The sequence below is a fragment of the Rhinolophus sinicus genome, linkage group LG04, assembly GCF_036562045.2.
Source record: "Rhinolophus sinicus isolate RSC01 linkage group LG04, ASM3656204v1, whole genome shotgun sequence".
NCBI classification, from domain to species: domain Eukaryota; kingdom Metazoa; phylum Chordata; class Mammalia; order Chiroptera; family Rhinolophidae; genus Rhinolophus; species Rhinolophus sinicus.
Genome location: NC_133754.1, coordinates 7,197,174 through 7,219,350, shown reverse-complemented (window position 1 = coordinate 7,219,350; position 22,177 = coordinate 7,197,174). Strand labels below are relative to the sequence as shown.

At 44.1% G+C, this 22,177-nt stretch overlaps 1 protein-coding gene across 5 annotated transcripts in view; it reads right to left on the bottom strand.

The window, feature by feature from the left end:
- ENOX1 (ecto-NOX disulfide-thiol exchanger 1) overlaps window positions 1-22,177 on the bottom strand; it is a 511,619-nt gene that overhangs the window by 46,296 nt on the left and 443,146 nt on the right. For all 5 annotated transcript variants that reach the window (XM_019749803.2, XM_074329326.1, XM_074329327.1 and 2 more), the window contains one exon: window positions 3,615-3,722. In XM_019749803.2, coding sequence (XP_019605362.1) covers window positions 3,615-3,722 — 108 coding nt within the window. The remainder of the gene's footprint in view (window positions 1-3,614; window positions 3,723-22,177) is intronic.

Genomic DNA, 22,177 nt, shown 5'->3' with positions numbered 1-22,177 from the left:
CGATTGTTCGTGAATGATGTATTTTCGGTGGATGTGCCGCAGTGCTACCACACGCGTCCTCCTTGAGAACACCCTGGCACAAGTAACATGGCTTCCGAGGGCCTGAAAGAGGGGTCGCTTCTTTTCATCAAGGAAGCCCTGGGAAGATATCTGCTTGGTCACTGAGGCGTTAGAAGAAACACTAGTTCTTACAAGAGATGTTTAACAGTGAACATTTGAAAACACTACTCTCTACTCTCTTGGAAGGCTTGCGAGTAATCAGTACCAGGAGATTTCTAGAATCTTTTAATTGGTATTTTATCCTCGCCTGACTCAAGCAGACATATGGAGGCTGAGAGCAAGGGCAGAGGCTGAGCGGCCTTGCAGCTGCTGCCAGTTTTTCTTCCTGGCTTATTGTGCTTTGGAAGCAGCACCTCCTATATCATTTTTTTTTTAATGCCTAAAATAAAGTATTCATGGTGGGAAATACATGCTTAAAGGTTGAGAGAAAATAAATGCATATCTACCATTTGATTCAAACATTGGTTCTTTCTGGCTATTTGTACATGTTAAGAGGAAAGCTTCATTATATTTTCTAAGGCAATCTCAAACTCTCGGCAAGGAAGCCATATGTTCTCCATGTCAAGAGAGGGGCTTTGCCGAAGGAATGGTGGTGATATGGAGAAATTCAAGGTGGGGCATCTGATCGTGGACCAACGGGGCTGATGGTGGCTCATTTCCACATCACTCTCACAAAGAAAAATCCTACCTACTCTTCTTCAGGGCCATACTGATGTTTCACACATAACAAGCCTAAGGGAGCACAGGCAATGAGTGACAAAGTGCCGCGGTCACAGACTACCATCTACTATCAGTGGCACGGAAGGGCTAACACAAACCCTCTATGCTTTCCCATCTGAAGGTTTTCTTACTGTACAGTCCCTCATCTTCTTCTTCATCCCACCTTGGGTCCCGTAACTCGTGCCTCTGTGAGTTAGAATGGGGCTAGCTCAGAAGGTCTTGGTATTTTTCAGTGGAAGTTCGGGGCTGTGGTGAAAGCCTGCCCACCTTTACATGGTGACTGGCCCAAACATGCCCGCTGCCCTCCTTCTCCCTTTTGAATAAATCCTGTTTTCCTACTCCATGCTCTCCTTTAACTGTGTGCCGTCTCCGTCAGCTACGCATTTGCTCTCATCTCTCCCTGTCCATGTGTACTGTCCGTCCCCTGCTCTCTTCTGCCGGAATGACCCCAGGTCACTCCTGCCTCCTGCAGCTGAGGCCGTGCCCCTGGCTGGCCTGCTCCCCCTTCTCCCCTCGCTGCTCCCATCCTCCAGATGGAGCGCTGAACATCGTGTCTGATGATACCTGGCTTTGTGAGCAAGCTCCAGGGGCCGGAAGCTATCACCTTTGTAAAGGAGATGAAAGGCAGGAGCCAGTGGGGCCCGGAAGGACTCAGAGAAGCTGCGTCTTAGCAAACAGACAACTCAGGGAATGTGCCTGCCTTCCCTGGAGGGGTGGGGCCTGCTGACGGCAAGGATCTGCCCTCAGGACCTTGTCCTTTTTTTCAATATGCCCATCAAGTGGCAGTCACTTTGAACAGCAAAATTCCAAGTCTTCAGAGAAGGGTCCCTCTCTCTCTCTCCCTCTCTCTCTCAGTAGCAAGAGTCTAGGCCCAAACAACCAGAATCTCCTGCAGTGAGGCCATTGGTTTAGGCCTTATGCATGCAGGCACTGAAAAGGTGTCAGCACATGTCTATGCAAGTCCAAAGAAACTCTCATAAGGCAATGCTTGTGGAGGCGGAAGCGTGTTTTTACGTGTTTGTCTGTGGGAGGGTGGCTGCAGACATGAAAGGAACATGTCCACTGCAGGCTGCCATCTGCAAGGATGACAGGGGCACCAGGCTAGGGGCTGTCAGGAAAAGAGCCTGGTGTCAGCCAACAGCGCCGGGCTGCATTTGGCTGCTGTGGGTCCACTTAGATTTACAGATTCTTGGTGCCTTTGCTTGAAAAGAGCCATCCCATTTCAATCAGTACAGCGAGTTTAAAAATGCTTCCTTCCCAGTCATTATTTCCTGGGTTTTTAATGATTTTAGCTGTTTTGAATTTTCTTCACATTTTTCACTTATTTATTTATTTTTTTAAGCAATGGAGAGTGAAGTATGATGTTTCAATAACAACTGTATTTGCGCTTTGCTCTTTAAAAATGCATACCATAACAAGAACAGACCAATTCTTTCTGCAAAACTTCGAATCTATTTTCAGGACTGGGGTTTGGACATCAAATAAAAATAAAGGATGTGAGTCACTTTGAGAAAAGAGAAATTCATCCCTCCCCATCCCAGTAAATGAGAGAGAGAGAGAGAGAGAGAGAGAGAGAGAGAGAGAGAGAGAGAGAATGAGCCCTCACATGAGCAAGAGGGTGGGAGTAAAGAACAAAGCTCAGAGCTATGTCTGTTTGATCAGGATTGAATTTGGACCAGATCTGCTCCATTTTGCTGGGCGTCTTTTAATAATACAAGGGCAGAAAGAACAGTGACGTCAGGTCTCCTAGGCCATAGATCATGCAAATTTAGTCACAATATTTTTCAGTTCAATCTAACTTATCCAAAATCATACAGATTCAGCCTCAGCCTGAGTTACTGAATTAATTACATGAAGCTAATGATTAGTTTTATACAGCATCTTCCTCCAAAGCTATAGAAGCTTACAACTATCCAGCATCTTCACTTTTCCCTCACAAATCATTTGTACTTTTAGGGAAAACTGAAAATATATTTTCTTGATCCCAAACCTTTAGAAAATAAACAGTTGCAAAGTAATGAGTCACAGCTGACTAGACTCATCCTCTTCCAACTTCATGTTTTTTAAAATGTCACTTTTGCAGTCCCTTTGATGTACAAAGAGTGTTCTCACAAACCACTGCAAGTTAAAACTTTAAAACAACCTTAATTTGATTAGAGTTGGAGTTACTACCTGTGATGTTTCCCTCCCAATTACAGTACACGGCGGGCAGCAAGTGAAAGCCTGAAACAGGAACGTGTTTTCAAGAGCTGCCGGCCTTTCCCGTGGAGACACGGGGCTTAGATTTCACTCTGCTGCCCAGCGATCCATCTTACCCTGCCATAAGTCCTTCCAAATCCACTTATCAATGCCAGGCCACACTCGAGTATCAAAGAAAGCCAGGATGAAATGATCAGACTTACAAGCGCCATGTAAAGGGTTTGCTGCTCACCACGGGCAGATAAGACGCGCTGGGAAGGTATGTTTTTAATGTCGCTAAGAATCAGTCCTCCACATTCACACGTCTGCAGGAGCGCCACGGGTTACACTAAACTGCTTTTCCTCACGACTGGGCTTACGAGGAAACTAGCTGCTGGCTTTGAAATATATCTGCATGGCCAATATTTTAAAACTTTGTCAAAATTCATTTGTCTTCTGGAAGAAACAGTCACACATCGGGGGTGGGCTTGGGTGGTCTAAATAGGTCTAAAACTGAGATAAGAAATCCCACGTAGCAATGAGGCTGGGAGGACGGGCTCCCTACACTGCACACTGACTTCGGGAATGTTCGTGGGTGTCAAGCCAGAGGCAGGACTGGAAGTGCTCTGCCAACGGGAGCCGCTGCGCTCACTTACTTGTTCCTGGAGGACTTTAAGTAACGCTTGTGTGTGTGACTGCTCTTCCTTTGCTTGCTCCAGTTCAGACTTCTTGGTGTTTAGTTCCTCCTGGATGGTCAGCAATTGCTGTGAAATGAAAGGATACTGAGGGTAAACAGGGCTGGAGGCTCGGCGATTGTAAGATATTCAAAACACCCGTTCAAACACATGAGAAGATTTGGATACGTCTTAAAGCGTAGTCCAGACTTCAGTGACCTTTTGCGGGTGTCCCCCTCCCCGTTCCCAGCTTAGAGTAACCACTATTGTAGTTGACGGCACATTCGCTGGCTGTCCGTGGTGCTGAAGCACGAGAAAACAAGTTTGTTTTAGTATTTGTGAAGGCACCATTATGTATTCTTTCAAACAAATGCATATTTGTAAAATATGTAGAATAGTGTTAATAAACAACATATTGGCGGAAGAAGAGATTTAAAAAGAACACATATATAATTAGTCGTCTTGTCCAAGATTACCTCATGTTACATGACAGGACAGCTACTTCACCAAGTGGCTGGACCACAGAAGATCCAGTTCCTTTCTCTGTTATGACAGGGATGTTTTATTAGATCAGCAGGACTGAAGTCCAAACTGCAATCAATATATCAGCTGTGAAAACTGCTGATATAAGCTGTCAAAACACGAAACCGTGGCCCACACTGCTATTTTTAAGCAGGGCCACTGGACAGATTCCTGTAAACCTTGCACTTTCCTTGCCCTGTCAACTGGAACTCCTGCAGAGGCTCAGCTCTTGCCAAAAGCACGCTGCTGTCTGCTGTCGGGACTAATTCTTTGGAACAGGCTCTACGTTAACATGTACTCAGGCTGGAGAACATTCAAGAGCTTCAGAAACAGGCCCTGTAATCGGCTATGTCTATTCACAGCTCCTTGACAACCAGGGACTAGCTTAAAAAGACCAAAGTACATTTTTTCCTGCTGTTGTCCATAACAAATGGTGCACTACACTAGTCATACGAAAACCGTAGCATTTTCCTGTCACGAAAGCAGGAAGCTTCTTCAGGGCCTGGACCAGCTGGCTGCCAAGGAGCTAGCTGCCTGGGCAGTTCTGAACTCCCAAGGCCTGAATAAACGCTGGCACTGGGTTCTGGATGCTAAAATCCACCAACTGGAAGGAGTAAATTACATCTTCAAAACCACTCATTTGGGGGTATGTTGTGGGGTAGGGAGTACTCAGAAAAAACGTACTGCGTGTTCCCTTGGGCTTGCTTGCCCTGGTCCCTACTCTGGATAGAAATGTGAGAACCCACTTTGGTCTCCTAGCATAAACTGATTTCCTTGCAATTTTCTAAGAACTCAGCACCTCCTGTTTCACCAGCTGCCCATATCATAATCATATGTGAAGTGCAACACACATCCCACATTGGCTTCTTATTACTTTACGTGATTTAATTGTGCACCAGTTGATTAAGGTACAGAAACCAGGGAGCTCATATTGTACCTTGGCACCGTGACAAGTACCTAAAATGACTGTTTCCAAACAGCGAGAATGACCTTGTTCCTCACTCTCACTCACAATTGGCCCCAGAATAGTTCCGAGGGGATCTGGTGCTCTGACTCCCATGATGCAGAGTGAACTGTCACATCATTAGACAATTCCAAATCTGATCTTAAAACTCCCTTAACACGTTGCGTAAGGATCACGAGAATCTTCACGAGGGATTTAAACCCCGCGGTACGCAACGTGTTAAAAATGAGCCAAAGGAAGGGCAGGAGATTAGCTTCAAAGGTAGGTAGCTTAATTCAGAACCACTGATGGCTCATCTGTACAATGGAACACTATGCAACCATTAACAGGAAGCTGTACAAATGTCTCTGGACATAGACGCTCAGTATATACTGTTCCCCACACAAGAGGTACAGGTTACAAAAAGGTTTCACTGAATTTTGCAACATATTCATAGGAAGGACCTGGATACTGTTTCCGGGTGACAAGAAGATCTTTCTGTTAGTTTTGCTTGTAATGATATTAGTTTCAGATGTACAACATAGTGATTAGATATTTGTATAACTTACAAAGTGATCACCCCGCTAAGTCTAGTTCCCATCAGACACCATACATAGTTATTACAAAATTATTGACTATATTCCCTATGCTGTACTTTACACCTGTGACTATTTTTATAACTGGCAATTTCTACTTCTTAATCCCCTCCCCTTTCTCACCCATTTCCCCAACCCCCTCCCATCTGGCAATCATCAAAATGTTCCCTGTATTTATAAGCCTGTTTCTCTTTTGTTTTTTCATTTATTTTTTTAGATCCCACATATAAGTGAAATCATATGTGCAGGTTTTTGAAAAAGCATAACTGCCTGGGTCCCACCTGTATATAATCTGAGTTCGTTGGGCCCAGGAATCAGTCTTCTGCAGGGCCCAGGAATCAGTCTTGTTTAAAAGTTCCCCAGATGTAAGAACCACTACTCTTGACTATTCTTCTTAGACATGTAAATGAACTTCAGTAGCTAGTAAGCACATAATGAGATGCTTAAAAGCACAGGGAGTCAGAGAAGTACCACCTTTCTAAAAGATGATGAGTCTTATATTATTAGACTGGCAAATATTAGAAAGCTGGATAATGTTGCTAGTGGGATGTGGGGCACAGTAACACTTATGTACTATTGGTGGGGGACAGACTGGCACAGCCATTCTGTACAGCAGCCTTGGCTAATCAACTTCTTAGGCACGCCCTATGGACCAGCAGTTCCACTGCTGTGAACGCATGCCACGGGAATTCTCCCATAGGTCCATTAGGGAACATGTACTGCTATGTTCCACTGCAGCCAGTATGCGCGGGAAGGGGGGACTGGCGATGATTTGAGCATCCTTCACTGGGAGAGTGCATTAGGCATAATGGGGTGGATGCACCCCATAGAATGAGAGAATTAAAGTCCTCCCATGCTTAAAAAACACTGCAGGCTCCCCCACCTCTACTGGATAAAATCCAAACCATTGCTCGTCTTGTCTTTCCCTAGAAATACCAGGTCCTTTCACAACTCTCTGACAAGCTCACTCTCCAGAATTCTGCCTGGCAGATTCCTATTCATTTTTTTAAGTCAAGTTAAAGAATGCTTGTGGGCCAAACAACAACTGGTCTGATGACCTATACAATCGAAAAGAGCCCCACCCTCTGGGAAGACACAGCTCCACCCTCTGGGAAGACACAGCTCCACCCTCTGGGAAGACACAGCTCCACCCTCTGGGAAGACACAGCTCCACCCTCTGGGAAGACACAGCTCCACCCTCTGGGAAGACACAGCTCCACCCTCTGGGAAGACACAGCTCCACCCTCTGGGAAGACAAGCTCCACCCTCTGGGAAGACAAGCTCCACCCTCTGGGAAGACACAGCTCCACCCTCTGGGAAGACACAGCTCCACCCTCTGGGAAGACAAGCTCCACCCTCTGGGAAGACACAGCTCCACCCTCTGGGAAGACAAGCTCCACCCTCTGGGAAGACACAGCTTCCCACTAGAGCACATGGCGAGGCAGTGAAGTGGGGGCTTGACCTCATTCCCACTCACCCATTTAGTCTGCTGCCCTTCTCCAGGATAGAACCTGCGCAACTATATGCAGTATCCTTGGATTCCGTCAATCACCCAAGCAAAGTGAGCTATTCTAATGTCTCCCAAAGCACTTACTAAGCTGTATTACATTCCATAGCTGTCTCCCCAGGTAGACTGCCTCCAGCAATGGTGGGTTCAATAATTAGGTCATCTCTAACTCACAGGTCATGAATGAATGAATGAGTCAAGAGATGGATGAATGCTTGCACTGGTTTCCCCACTTGCATAGGATTAAACCACTATCTAGCAAAATCAAACCAAAACAAAACAAAAGACCACACACAGAGGCAAAAAAACAAAACAACCACAATAACAAAAACTACCTGAGGAACTATTACTGGGCAATTTATTGTTCTAGACATAAGGCTATATGAAACTTTCAGAGGAAAATAGCAGTGCCGTATAAGACATTTTGATTCATTACTCTGGCAGTTCCAGATGTCTCTCTTAATCTGAAGGGGAATATTTCTTAAAACACTTGGGAAATCCAGTCATAATTATGTAATTTTTTCCCCATGGTCCACAAAAAAAAAAAAAAAAAAAAAAAGACAAAACAACATAACCACCACTAGAGGAAAATAAAATCAACACCCCAAAGGGTTTTCTGCATTCTTCAAAATTAATGCTTTCTTTTGTTTGTAAAGCATAAACTCGTGAATCTAATATTTATGCATTCAAAACAGTGGTGCTTCAAAACTGCTGTTCTTCGTTTGACTAGATGTCCTGTGAAAACCATGTGATAGTCCGTCCACAACCAGGTAATTTAAGTCAGCCTTTCTGGTCCTTTTGCACTTGAAATTTATGAGCCTGGATAATAATCGTTCTAGCTTGAATTTTTAACATACGTTCACAGGCAGCTAGACCTTAATCAGAAGGGTCTCTAAGCTGGACTGGCTGAGTGCAGCATAATTTAAATTTCATTTTGGAGAGCATGGCATTAAACAGATGCACCATCAGGATTTTTGGTGTTCCAGTTACACAATTGTCCACATGCCAATCAAGTGCAAGCACTCTGGTGGACAATAACAGGTAAATAAACGCCGAACCTGACACACCTTGATATTTCCAGGCCACTGACTTAATAAGAGTATTTGTAATGCTCGTGGGGCTATAGACTTCAGTGTGTAATGGCTCTTTCTCTCTGACACATTCAAAGAGCACTACGGATGTTATCTGAAGCCTCAGAGTAAGTGAGGTCACATTTCCATTTTTACAGCTGGGTGACTCATAGGCACACAAGAGGCCAAGTCACGTATCCACGGCCACACTGTCCAGGAGAGAGCTATCGCTTGCACAACTCAATTTTCCTGCTTCAAACCGTGGTTTCTACCCTGGCAACCGCACTGCACTGTCAATTTGAAATGGAAATCAGGACACGCCAAACTTAAAATCCTGCTAGTAACGCTTCTATCTAGGCATTCACCATTTCCACTTAAGAGCCAGGGCTGGCGGACACACACTTTTGTGTACACCTACCTCCGCGAGTGGTGTGGCGGATTTAAATTTCCTTTCAACACTGGAACCCCCACCTTGTCCTTTTTTCTTCAATGTTATGATTTTGTTACCGAGGTGAAGTTTTTATGTAGCTAACAGATCACATAAGGTTAGATCCCATGAATGTCACAGACCACCATGCAAATACTCTACTCGAAATACACCAACAACATCTCATTATAAGCTGACACTCACAGAACTGTGATAACTCAGGAATCTTTGGCTGGATGGTGGGTGGCTGGTGGATGGAAGCGGTGTTTGGTACAGAATAGAGAGGACCCTTAATTACAACACTGATTCTGTGTCTTGCATGGTGGTGGGGCAGTACTCTTTGTAAATTTAGGTAGGTAGCAGGTAAGGGGAACTCATGCCACCAGGTAGTACACGAGGTCTGACAATTAAGTTCGTGAATTCATCCTAGAAAAAGTGCTACATACCTCATTGCTGAATATCACTACAGTCACCTTCGAAGTACTCCCCTTGGGAAGCTAGGCACTGATGCCAGCACCTAGTCCACCCTTCAAAGCCATTTCGGAATTCTTTTTCTGGAATGGCCATCAGAGCTGTCATCGTATTACCCTTGATGTCCTGAATGTCATCAAAATGTCTTCCTTTCAATATTTCCTTTATCTTCAGGTAAAGAAAGAAGTCATTGGGGGCCAGATCAGGTGAGTAGGGAGTGTGTTCCAACACAGTTATTTGTTTACTGGCTAAAAACTCCCTCACAGACAGTGCTGTGTGAGCTGATACACTGTCGTGATGCAAGAGCCATGAATTGTTGGAGAAAAGTTCAGGTCATCTAACTTTTTCACGCAGCCTTTTCAGCACTTCCAAATAGTAAACTTGGCTAACTGTTTGTCCAGTTGATACAAATTCATAATGAATAATCCCTCTGATATCAAAAAAAGTTAGCAACATCGCTGCAACGAGTTCGCGAACCTAACGTCGGACCTCGTGCACTGACAGTGAATGCTACCTTCAGATCCCCCACAGACACACGTGCATGTGCGCGTGCATGCACATATTTTTCTTTTTCCGTCCCCTCACTTCAGGATTTCCCCAGTGCTTGGCTCTATGTTCAGTTCTTTTAAAACAATCTGCTGATATTCATTCAATCACTCATTCCTTCGATCGACACTGACGTACTTTCTGTACCCCATGCTGGGCTAGACGATAGAAAGATACGGAGAAACAGTCACTAAGCAGCCTGGCCTCGACGCTGCATCATGAGGATGCTAACGGACACACTACGATTAATTTAGGGTGGCGCAAAATGCTCTAATAATGAGGATAACCAGTGCAGTTTCCCTAGAGGATTTCTGGGGATCAGCTTAGGTGTGAGGAAAATGGGCTCGGGAGGGATCCATTTTGAATCAAAACTAGTTCTTAGGAATGAGCCACTGAATATTTAGGCATAAAAGTCTGGAAACATGTGAACCCATGGAGTGTCATCAGTTTAATGTGTTTTTGCTCTTTTGATTCAGTTTTAGTAACTGTTAGCCCATCTACATAACTTTGCTATAAAGCAGAAGCCTTACTCAGTGAGCGATGCCCTTGAGGCCAGTCGCGTATCACCTCAGGACCTGAGATCCAGGGGCTTCTACCAAGGGTGCATGTGACTGTGTCTGGATGGACTGTTTTAATATCAGGTCTGTATGGCGACGCCCTCTCTACCTATGTACCTAACTCCAACCTGATTCCTTGGTATATGCCAGCCTGCGACCAAGACCCCACCTGTGGCCAGCTCTGCCTGATTCCTGTCACCTTGCCTTGCTGTAAGGGGAGAGGATACACCCGAGAATCCTGTCTCCCTGGGTGAGATCCTGCTGCCCAAACACACAGCGTGCTACGTCTTCTTTTCTCGCCAGGACTCCCAAGCCCTCCACCCCCTTAGTCCTTTTTGGTTCTCACTGACTTCAGAACCACCAAGACACGCATGTCAGCCTTAGCTCCTGCTGATGAAGTCTGCCTGTGCCTGTTTTCAATCTGACAGTGTCAATCCTGAGCCCATCCCCGACTGTCAGGGAAAGTTTGAGACGTGAAAAATCACCTGCATATTATCATAACCTAAGTGCAAGGCTTTGCCTGAAGGCAAACATATCTTGAGGGATTCCTGACAAAGGAGAAGAACCTGGCCCCGGGGAAGGGCAGTCATTTACCGCCTGGTACCTCCAAGGTTCACTTTTCTCCTTGGGGAAAAAAAGGTGGAATTGAACTAGCTTACATTTTCTTGTCACAGGGGGTGGTGAGACGACTCAAGATCTGTTTGAGTTTAAAATGTCATGTGCTTCCACCTGGGGATGAAACGGCACTTCAATTTACGGCTGGATATGAGGGTAACCAAGCCTGGGGCCCGGTTTATCAATCCTGGCGCCTCCCTCTCTGCCTCCAGCACCGTGACCCCTGGGGCAGAAACAACCTTGGAGAGAACTCCAGCCCTTAGATGACTCATCGCAGGAACAACTGGATCACAGAAATGAAATTGTGCTCGGAGCCTAATATCCTATTACACTAGGCTATACATATTTAATTCCTTGGGTCTTTCCTCATAAATCAATTCCTTCAGGCCCTTAATCTCGTCAATATCTTTTCTGATATTGAATTTTAAATGCCATTCTCATTGCTAGGCAGAAAGGCAATCTCTTGCTTGTGATGGGATCAGGCTCCCTTTACAGCTCAGAGATGCCTGGAGCTGTGGCTCTGCTTCCAGACCCCGGTGTTAAGATCCTGAAGTCAGCCAGAGCCAGCAGTCCAACTGCAGGCCTGCCTGGGGTTGCCCTTTGGGGTCATGCCTATCGGTACCCGAGGAGCCAGGGCAGCTCTGGGAGACTGGTGAAAAAGCAGAAGCAAGTGTTTGCAAGAGTCTGGGGTGCCTGAGACATAAGGCACCTTGCCACCCTCCCAGGGCAGTGTGCTCTGGCATGGACTCCCTTCTCTAAAGTATGAGTAAGGGCCAGAACAAAGGGTAGGACAGTAAGTGTACATCTGGGTAAGATCTCCCTGGGTGTGGGTGAAGGGAGGGCATGGGCTGCGGGTTCTCTAGGGGAGGGCAGGTGCGTAACCCCAGAGAGCAGGCCCCTGAAGCTGGAATGCTTCCGGGTTCCCTGGGGCTGGCCCGGAACACTGGGAAAAATCTGGGAATTCTGTGAGCCATGCAAAATTTCCAAAGGGAAACAGGAGTGATAGGTATAAGACTTCAAGAGTGGCCCAGAGGTTGAGAAACACTGAATAGATAGCTGTGATTTATTTTTTTTTGTTCCTTTCCTTGTACTATTTTACTTATTTTTTACAGGCATAATGGTATGTGAAATTCAATATAAGAAAAAAATTCCACTGCCTACATTTCTTTCTTGGTCACTATTATTATTTTCATTTCATGGTTGTTACTGAAAATAATTTTGTCATTTAGAGGAGGAGGACATTTAAAAAAAAAAAAAATCCTCTAAGTGTCAAAGTACACTGGACACACCACTGGCAGGCAGCCCACGGAGGTCACCATCTTGGTCTCCTGGGCAGGGTAAAGGGAGACTGTTTCACTAGACATGGCCTTAGAGACCATTTCCTTCCTTGACTTGAATAGCCTCCTGGGAGGGACCTGTGTGAAAGACAGATACTTTTTGGCATTTGTATAATGCGATTGTGTTACTAGTCATGATACACTATATCCTGATAAAGCACCATTATTACTAAAAGAAATACAGCCAATGATTGGCAAGAAGATCAGTACATTAATTAAATAAATAAATAAATAAATAAATAAATAAATAAATAAGCCACAGGTCCTCATTTCAAACATTAGCATGACGTGCTGTGTGATTTTGAGCAAGCCACTTTACTGCTTTGGTCTCTTTTCCCTTACAACGGTCTCTTGAAAATAATTTATCATTTGCAAAGCAATATATCAATTTTTTTGAATACTGAACACAGGAAAAGAAGATGCAAAAATGGTTTGAAAGTCTCTGAAACCTATTTTCTCTTCTTCAGGTGATTTTTCTTTAATTGTGTAATTTGCAGGGTCATTTCAGCTTCCTGTTTTTTGCTTTCTTCACATGTTAAATAAAGTGAACAACACTCACCAGTGGGACAATGTGAGACGAAAGACCGTCCACTAAGTGTGTGAGGCTCCTCGGATGGCAAAGGAGTACCAAGGAAACTGCTGTCACTGTCCTCTTTGCAAAAGTGGAGAGATTAAGTCCCAGAGAGGTTCAAGGTACTTTTAACTTACTTTTAACTTGCATGAGCGGGCAGTACTGGGGATTAATATTCAGAGAGAAAGGTCTGTTGTTCAGCCCCTCCCTCACCATGGTGGTTGCCCTCCTTCTGCCAATTTTCAAAACACAGGGCCAGCCAACCTGAATTAACACCATTCATGCAATTCACCAGAGAAGGTGTCAAATGCCTTGCTGAAGCAGGAATATGTATCAGTGAGATTCTCTCTGGCAATTCCACTGCAAATGATAATCCAATTTGCTAGGATTTATTTATTCTTTACACTTTTTTTTTCCCCTAGCAATTATATGAGGCGGCCATCACCTCAGCCCCTGGGCACATGTACAGCTGTTAATGTAGAAATTTAAAATATTAACATGCTTTCCAGCCAGGTTGGCGCATTTACTTCAAACAAAAACCTGATTGAACAGCTGTGTCTTGCACTGTGGCCTGGAGGCCAACAAAGACTTATTCTTCCTTTGCAGGGTTTGTAACCCAGTCACAAATCAGAGCTCATAGCTACAAAACCCTTCGTGGGTGACTTTTGACCCAAATCCTTTGCCCATCTTTGGAGGTAGCTGATGCACAGCTTTGGGGGTCGTTTGGGCGTTGTTCAGGTGGGCCCCTGGAGAGCCAAACCTGGCTCATTCTAGCATCATTAACAGCAGGCATTTCCACCATCACAGACCTCCTTGATTGCACTGTTAGGAAAGCAGCTTTTGACTTAACGGTTAGGAAATACGAACATGTGTTGGGGCCTTGAGAGCTTTTAGTTAAATCCTAACGGTGAGAAAGTTCTAGTGAGCAGACATGTTCTGCGGATAAACAGAGAACATATAGTTGAAGTTCCTCCCTACATCACTGATGTCAAAAGATGGAAAACTTTCTGTATCATGGGTCTGGAAGGCTTTCAACACCTAGGTTACTTAACTCCTGCTTAATTGTAGAATTTGAGTGGAGCCCATTCAATGAATTACAGTATTCCCAATTTTTCTTTGTTAACACAAGTTTCACATTTTTACAACGAGGAGACCCTGACATGTAGGGGCCGGGGGAGGAGAGAAGAGCCCCTGAACTGAGCAGTCTGACCTTTCAGGTGCCTCTGGGACAAGCTCTGGCAATAAATGGATGCATTCATCAAGCACGGAAGAAGTGGGAGGCCGACCGAGTCCGCTTGTTCCCCCAAAGTCCCCATGGTATTTTAACACACTTAGGTTGGTCTGGAACCCCACATTTTAGGAGTCTCAGAGCAAGCAGAACCTCCTGGAGACGCCAAGTCTCACCGGCTTCCTACTCCAAGCCACAGAGAGACAAGGAAGGGCCACAGCAGATATACACGGCTTCCCTGTGGGGCTTTCTTTACTCACCTGCCCATGTTGCCTTGGGGCAGCTACTTAGCCTCTGGACTATCTCAGGTTTGCCCGGTGTCTAAACTGCAGATTGTCTTCAAGGAAAACCAGCAACAGAAAACCTTAACAAATAGCACCGCTGCAAAAGTCTTACCATCGGGCTGGGGCTGAGATCTATTTGGTAAAATGAAATGCAGCACCACCCATCTTGCAGACAGAAAATTACCATTTTAAACCAATCTTCTCTGCTTCAGAGACATTAAATATAGGAGGCATTAAAGAAGTGAACTGAATGACTCAGACCCTTCCCAATAAATGGTGTCAGCATGGCCATGAATGATAACAGCCAAAAAGGAAAAAGGCTCCTGAGGTATGAAAATTAAAAGAAATTAGGGCTGTAGCTTTACACTTAATGTCCACATCAATCTACCCCGTGATGGAATATTCCTCCAACCTTAGCTGTCCCTCCACTCCTGATCAGCTACTGCATGTATTTTAACATTATGTGTGGAAGTCCATCCATGTTCTTTTAATGAAAATTTCAATCACAGGTTTTGCTGAAGTCAGCAGAAAGCCCAGCTCCTAACAATGACGGCACAGATAAGATCATCATCCCTGATACAAAGATCACACAGAAAGTGCTACATGCCTCATTGTTGAATATCACCACAGTCACCTTTAAAGTACTCCCCTTGGGAAGCAGTGCACCGATGCCAGCACCTAGTCCACCCTTCAAAGCAATTTTGGAACTCTTTTTCTGGAATGGTCATCACAGCTTTCGTCATATTACCCTTGATGTCTGGAATGTCATCAAAATGTTTTCCTTTCAGTATTTCCTTTATCTTCGGGTAAAGACAGAAGTCATTGGGGCCCAGATCAGGTGAGTAGGGAGGGTGTTCCAATACAGTTATTTGTTTACTGGCTAAAAATTCCCTCACAGACAGTGCTGTGTGAGCTGATACATTGTCGTGATGCAAGAGCCATGAATTGTTGGTGAAAAGTTCAGGTCGTCTAACTTTCTCACGCAGCCTTTTCAGCACTTCCAAATAGTAAACCTGGTTAACTGTTTGTCCAGTTGATACAAATTCATAATGAATAATCCCTCTGATGTCACAAAAGGTTAGCAACAGCATTGAAACAAGCTTGCAAACTTAATTGTCAGACCACGTATATGGCTAGCTAAGTCTGCATTCTAGAAATAGGGAATAACACCAAGGTTAGTTTGACTTTTAATTTTTCAAAAGGAAGGAATAGAAAAACCACATGTTTAGGGTCTGCTACTGTGTTTCCCCGAAAATAAGACCTAGTCAGACCATCAGCTCTAATGCGTCTTTTGGAGCAAAAATTAATATAAGACCCGGTTTTATTTCGCTATAAGACCCGGTCTTATATTACTTTTTGCTCCAAAAGACGCATTAGAGCTGATGGTCTGGCTGTGTCTTATTTTCGGGGAAACACGGTAGTAGACTTTGTGCAGTTATCTTTTTCTTTTTGCTTCCAGATGACAATTTGAAAATGTAAATCATGATGTAAAAATGTAAAGCGAGTGATATAAAGCAGTTACATTCTAGTCCAAGTAATTACATCAGGCTTAAAAGGATTATATTGGGATTACTCTGGGATGGTTAGAAAAAAAGTCACTTGGTTTGCCACTGATTTCGCTGTGGATAATCAGCAATGGGATAAGTTCCCTGTTAGTCCAAATTCTTAAAAGCCCCATTTTCCTTTGGTTGTTTCCATTTTAAGTCATACACAGATATCCTGTAGCCATTAAGATGATTGTATTATTCTGGTTTAACATGTTAATGGAATATATTACATTAACAGACTTTTGTAATGCTGAACCAACCTTGCATTCCTGGAATAAATCCAATTTGGTGGTTTATATAGTATCAGATTAAATTAGTTTTTTTTTTTTTTTTTTTTTTAAGGAATTTTAAATCTATAGTCATAAGTGAGAGTGACCTGTGATTCTCCCCACGTCTTTTTTTTACTGCCCTTGGCCTGTTTTGGTATCAAGTATACAAGCTTTATGAATTAGTTGGGACATATTTCGTTCTTTGCTGTTCTCTAAATAAATTTGGCATAATCTTCCTTGAATATTTGGTTAAACTTGCCTGTAAAGCCATTTTGAGTCTGTTGCTTTGATATAAGATTTTAAGGCACTAAATCCATTTTTCAAATGAGATCATTTGGGCTTTCAATTTCTTCCTGATTTAATTTTGATACGGTATTTTTTCCTACAGGAATTTGCATCACCTAAGTTTACAAATTTGTCATAGAGCTATTTCTGATATTCTCACATCTCTTTAATCTCCGTTACATCTATAATTATACCTCATTTCATTTTTAACATTGCTTATCGCATCCTTCTCTTTTTTGTGATCAATGTTGACAAAGATTTTCCATTTTATTAGTCTTTTAAAATAAACAACACTTGGCATTGCTGAACTTCTGTAATGTATGGCTGTTTGCTATTTTAGCAATTTTTATTCCTATCTTCATTTAGCCTTCCTTCTTGGTGTTCAGCCTTTTTAAATAGAGTTGGGTGCTTACTCCTGTTTCCAGTTTTCTCTTTTCCTAGAGCAGACATTTAAACTTAAACATTTTTCTTCTAGGTTCTGTCTTAGCTGAATCCCACAAGTTTTGATATGGTACATTTTAATTATCAATCACTTCAAAATATTTTAAAATTACAATTCTGATTTCTTTTTACACCTGTGTGCACGTGTGATGTGTCTGTCTGTGATAGGTGATGTGCGTGTGTGTGATATATCTCTGTGAAGTTCATGTACATGTGCATTTAGATGTGTGTTTTTAAAATTCCAAATATGTAGGATTATTTTAGTTATCATTTGTGATATTGATTTCTAACTATTTTGTTGTGGTCAGGAAATACGACAGCACTCCTCTGCCATTTGTGGAGACTTGCTTTAAGGTCTAGCATGGGATGGCTCTTTGTAAATGCTCTAGGATATTTGATAAGTAGAGTCTTCTGTATGTGTCCTGCTGATCAAGCTTCACCAACCACAAACATCAGCAGGGACAGCAAGAGGAAGGGAACAGTGGGGCTGCTTAGAAAAGTGTCCTGTTCCCTGACTCCTTGGGTCTTTCACTAAAGAGTGGGGCTGGCATGTTCCCCATTGTCCTGTGTGTTTCCGTTTGTGACATAATCTCACTTCCAACATCAGGAAAAACAATTAGGAAGAAGTTTGAAGTGCCATACTGCCTGGTCTGGAGAGCTCTCACCTCCCAGTTCTCTGCCTTGGTCCCTTGATGAGCAGGGAACAAATACAAACATCATGATGGTTCTTAAAGCGTCTGGATCGTGGAAAGATGTCATCGGAATGGGAACATTGGTGATGACATATACACACACTCAGCAGAAATGAACACACGGTGGCTTATTTCCTGAGGTGGGAGTCAGTCGTTCTCTCAGGGCCCCAGGGCCACACCAGACGCTCTGGGTCAGGCCAGTCACTAATAAACTCCCTCAGGTTTTCAACACCAGCACAGAGCATTTGTGACCTCTGAAGACAGAATGGCCTCATTAATCCTCATGTTTCAACCAAGTCTTGTCAGAAGGCTAGTTCTACTCCGTTAATGACATGAAATATTATTTATTTGTCCATGAGTCGTGAAAGCAGCGGAGATCAAGAATTAGAGACGCTGGTTTAGTTTCCAGTTGCTGAGAATAAAATGTATGTGGTGACTTACAGCGTGTTCTTTTCTTCCTTTATTTATTCAGATAGTTGTTGGATATGAAGTACTAAATCAGCCATAAAAGACTGGTCCACTCCAACATCAGTAGAAAAAAGAAATTAACATTGACTTAACATGTCAGGGGAAAATCAGAGCCTCTGTGTCTCACCCTCATTTTTTTCAGGGAGATAGGAGGTAGGTATGAATGCATGTAAAAGGAAAAGACTCTCAGAATGCAAGCGAGAATGAGGAGACAGACTCTGGACCTGAGGGCCAGGAATCGGGAGCCCTGGGCAGCGAGAGGTGACACTGGAAGGGCAGGGGGCTTAGCTCAGTGACATAACCTCACCATCAACTAGGAAGTAAGTTGGCTGGATTCGGGCCCCGCTAACGCCCCTCCTAGTTTCCCCATTCTGTGTATTGCAGTCCTCTTGCTGTAAGGATAGTGATATAACGGAGCCCATACCCAGTCCAAACTTTATATCTGAAGCAGAATTCCCTTTATTGTCACATTTGATCATATTTTCTTACTGTGGGTGGGCCACATGGCCAAAGCAAAGTGTGCATTTCACAGGAAAAATGGCCATCAAATTATGGGCTTAAAATCGAGCAAGTCATTCACCAGATGGGAGGAAAAGCTGGACTGAAAATACCAGTCTAGTGAGCTAAGACCCAAGGGCCTGCGAGTGAAAGACCAGAACTGGGAGCGCCCCTTGAATGATCGGGCGAGTCTCTGAAATCCATCTGAGCTCATATCAGATACAAAGCGGCAAAACTGTATCATGAGCCCGCCCCCCTTTTTTTCCTTCTCCCAAAATGATAAACAGGAGGATTACTATGGGAAATTATATTGTAAAGAGAAATTCAGCATGACAGCGTTTTTATGGACTTTAGAGTTAGGTCGTTACCAAAACCTTCCTGAAATCAATTGAGTAGCACTGAAGATAAGAAACACAAACCACGAGGGAAGAAATATAAACCCAGGAGAAAGGAAGGGAACTAGTGAAGGACAAAATTGCAGAGCAGTACTCTGTGTTGAAATGATTGAAATGACTTACTAAGGATAAAATGTAAAGCACGGGTGAAATACACATCTCTAATACTGTCCACGAGAGACCCCTGCCTGCTCCTGAAACCCCTCTGGCTGGAATACCTGAGTGACACCTGCTTAGAATAAATTAAGGTGGTGCTGGTGGTAGAAAACATAAAAAATGGGGGCACAGCAGAATAAATTAAGAGACAAAGGAAGAAGAAAGAAAGTGATGATAAAGATTTTTTTTTGAAAAGTCACTCTGCTCGTCTTTCATTTATAAGCACTACTTGTAACACTCCTTCCTGGGAAACCTACAACCAGAGTTCAAATACACTATTTTATCACCCCTAGTGCTTCCAGCAAATAAAGCTGTGATAGTCATTTACTAAGTGGTGTGTGTGTTTGTGTGTGTGTGATGTATGTGTATGTGTGGAGTGTGAGGTGTGTGGGATGTGTGTGGAGTGTGTGTGTGATGTATGTGTATGTGTGTGTGTGAGGTATGCAGGATGTGTGTGTGATGTATGTGTGATGTGTGTGTGATGTGTGTGTGCATGAGAGAGGAGAAGGAAGGTGAGGGTGGCACAGAGGCACAGATGAAACAGGAAGCGCAGAAACTGGAGTGGTAATTACCAAACTGAGCGTCAAGATAAGAATGTCACCAGGCAGGGTCTTTTCAGTGATCAATGGAGTGCACTGTGGGGTCTCTAAAGTGAGAACCAGACAGGGCACTAACTTTAAGTTTCCCTTGATGACTACTCAGGATGCTTTGTTAAACAGAGGAGGAAACACAGTCTTCAACTAACCATCTAGCAACACCTTGGAACTGAATTACGAATTCCACACTTTGGTTACAGTTCTAGCAACTTGAACTGATTGGGCGTGGCTATTCCATTGGTCAATACTGAAAAGTGATTAACCCTGTGTGTTTATGCAGACATAGAGGAAAAGACTCAAAGCATACGTGTCCATGCTAACAATAGTTTCACCTGGGTAGTGACACGAGGAAGGGTTTGTTTCCTTTTATATGCTTCTTTCATGTTTCCAAGTTTTCTGCACTGAATATCTATTCTTTTATAAATAGGAAAACAAACATTAAAATGACAAACCCAGATCCAGAAAGGCTGCAACTCCCACCTACGTCTCTTTCCCTCTCTGTTTATTCTCTTGCTCAGATAAAGAGGATTTTTTTCTCTCTGACTCATTCTCTTCTTTCTGCTTTGTTTCTCCATTGTTGTCTTTCCCCCCCACCCCATTTCTCCATGCTTTCTCTTCAGAGCCTTCATTTCTGATGAGAAGAAAATTGGCTGGTCTTCACAAACCTCATGCGTCCTCCCAGACCGACCAGCTGCACAGAGAAAGCCTTGGAGCACGACCCCTTCCCACTGCCACCTGATCCCAGAGATGGATAATTACATCAGCCTGGCTGGGAGCGCGACACCTGCTATACGCAGGCGGCCGTGTGTGTCCCCTGTCCAGGGCTACAGCGTAGGTGGGTGAGGCTGCTTCTTTGCATCGGCAGACAATACAGAAAGAAAGTCAAGGCCAGGACACGTGGATTCATTTTAGTGTCTGTGGCTGGAGGGAGAGACGACAATGGTCAAACAGAGTAAAAGCCAGTATGTGTCTGCAGCCAAAGCCTGTTTTCTGATTTATTGCATTTAAGAAGAGATCCATTTCACTATAAATCTAGTACTCTGGGTGTGATATGGCCTATACGTCAGGAGGCAATTTCCAAAAGAGGTGCTGGAGGGGAGGGTTATTCAAAGGTCATCCAAAGACCGCAGCTGATGGTGCTGGGAAAACGGAATTCTTTTGTCCTGGGAATGGCTGCAAGCCTATGGGGGATGCTGCGGGATTTCCTGGTGCAGACTTCAGGGACAAACAGCCAAAGGTAGATGCCAGAGAACTTCCATGGTGTGCCAGGCAATGCCACTGTTTCCACCCCTGGCTCCTACATCGGGTCGCCTGTGCCTCATTATTTTCAGAAGGGATGATTACCAATGAGGATGCATTTGATGATCAAAATAATTAACAGCCGAGCAGGATAACAAATGATGAGCTGAAACCTCCTGTAGTTACATTTTCTGAGGGCGTCTTTTTCCCTTCCTGGAAGTGAAGCGTTTTATTTTCACAGTCCAGAGTTAATAAATCAAAGCCACATGTATGTTACTTTCTTGTTGCTAGCTCTCAATCTGCTGATGTAAAGACACAGAGTCAGGAAACAGGCCATGGGTTTCTGCAAATAATATTTCTAACAACCCACAAGCACAGGAAGAACAGAGCTTCCAGGTCTTCTGACAGCGGCTCTGGAGCTCCACCTCCAGAGAACACAGAGGGTTGGAATTGTGACTTTGCCAGGTACATGCTGTACCCTGGGCAAGTCACTTGACATCTCTAGGCCTCGATTTCTTACCTGAGAACTCAGGATAAGCACTCCAGATCTGACTTGTGAGCACTGTGGGAAATAACGCGGACATGCTCTGGGGAGTTAACCGTGGAAAGTGCCCCCCCCCCCTTGTAAGGGCTGTGGGAATCCCAACGCAGGGCACCCCAGGGTCAGGGCACTCAGATCTGGGTTGGTCCAGACTTTCTCTGCAAATCCTGAGGCTTCTCTTAAACCTCTACACTTCTTTATAGTTTCACCTGGAATGTGGCAATCGTAGTCGTCATTTGTATAGCGCTTTTCAAACTGTGTTCACACATATGACCTCATTGTATGCAACAAGTGCTGACTGAGGTTGGCGGGACCCATTCTCCCGCCAAGGAGCTGAGGGTCAGACAGGTTGACTCGTGCAAAACTGTACAGAACACAGTCAGGCTGGAGCCAGTGTCCCTTCTACAGGTGCAGTGCTTTCATTTTCTTGTGCAAAAGCTTGGCACCCATCAGTGACATGAAGGCAGCTAATCTTCCTCCTTATCTCATGGTCTCTGTCCAGGGAAAACAGCAAGATGCCCCGTGGCCCATCCTTGCTTGAAACTGCTGAAGAGTGAGGGGAGGTTTCCTCTCCATCATCTTCCCTTTTAGTCTTTGCATCTTGGCCAGAGTCAAATGGCAACATGCTTTACCCTTCCAGCCCCGTTAGCAGGTGTCTGGTGCCATCATTTCGAACATGTGTGGCTTCGTAATGTAAAGCCTTGGGCTCAGAATAGGAGAAGTAGTTTCTAGTTCTGGTTCCAA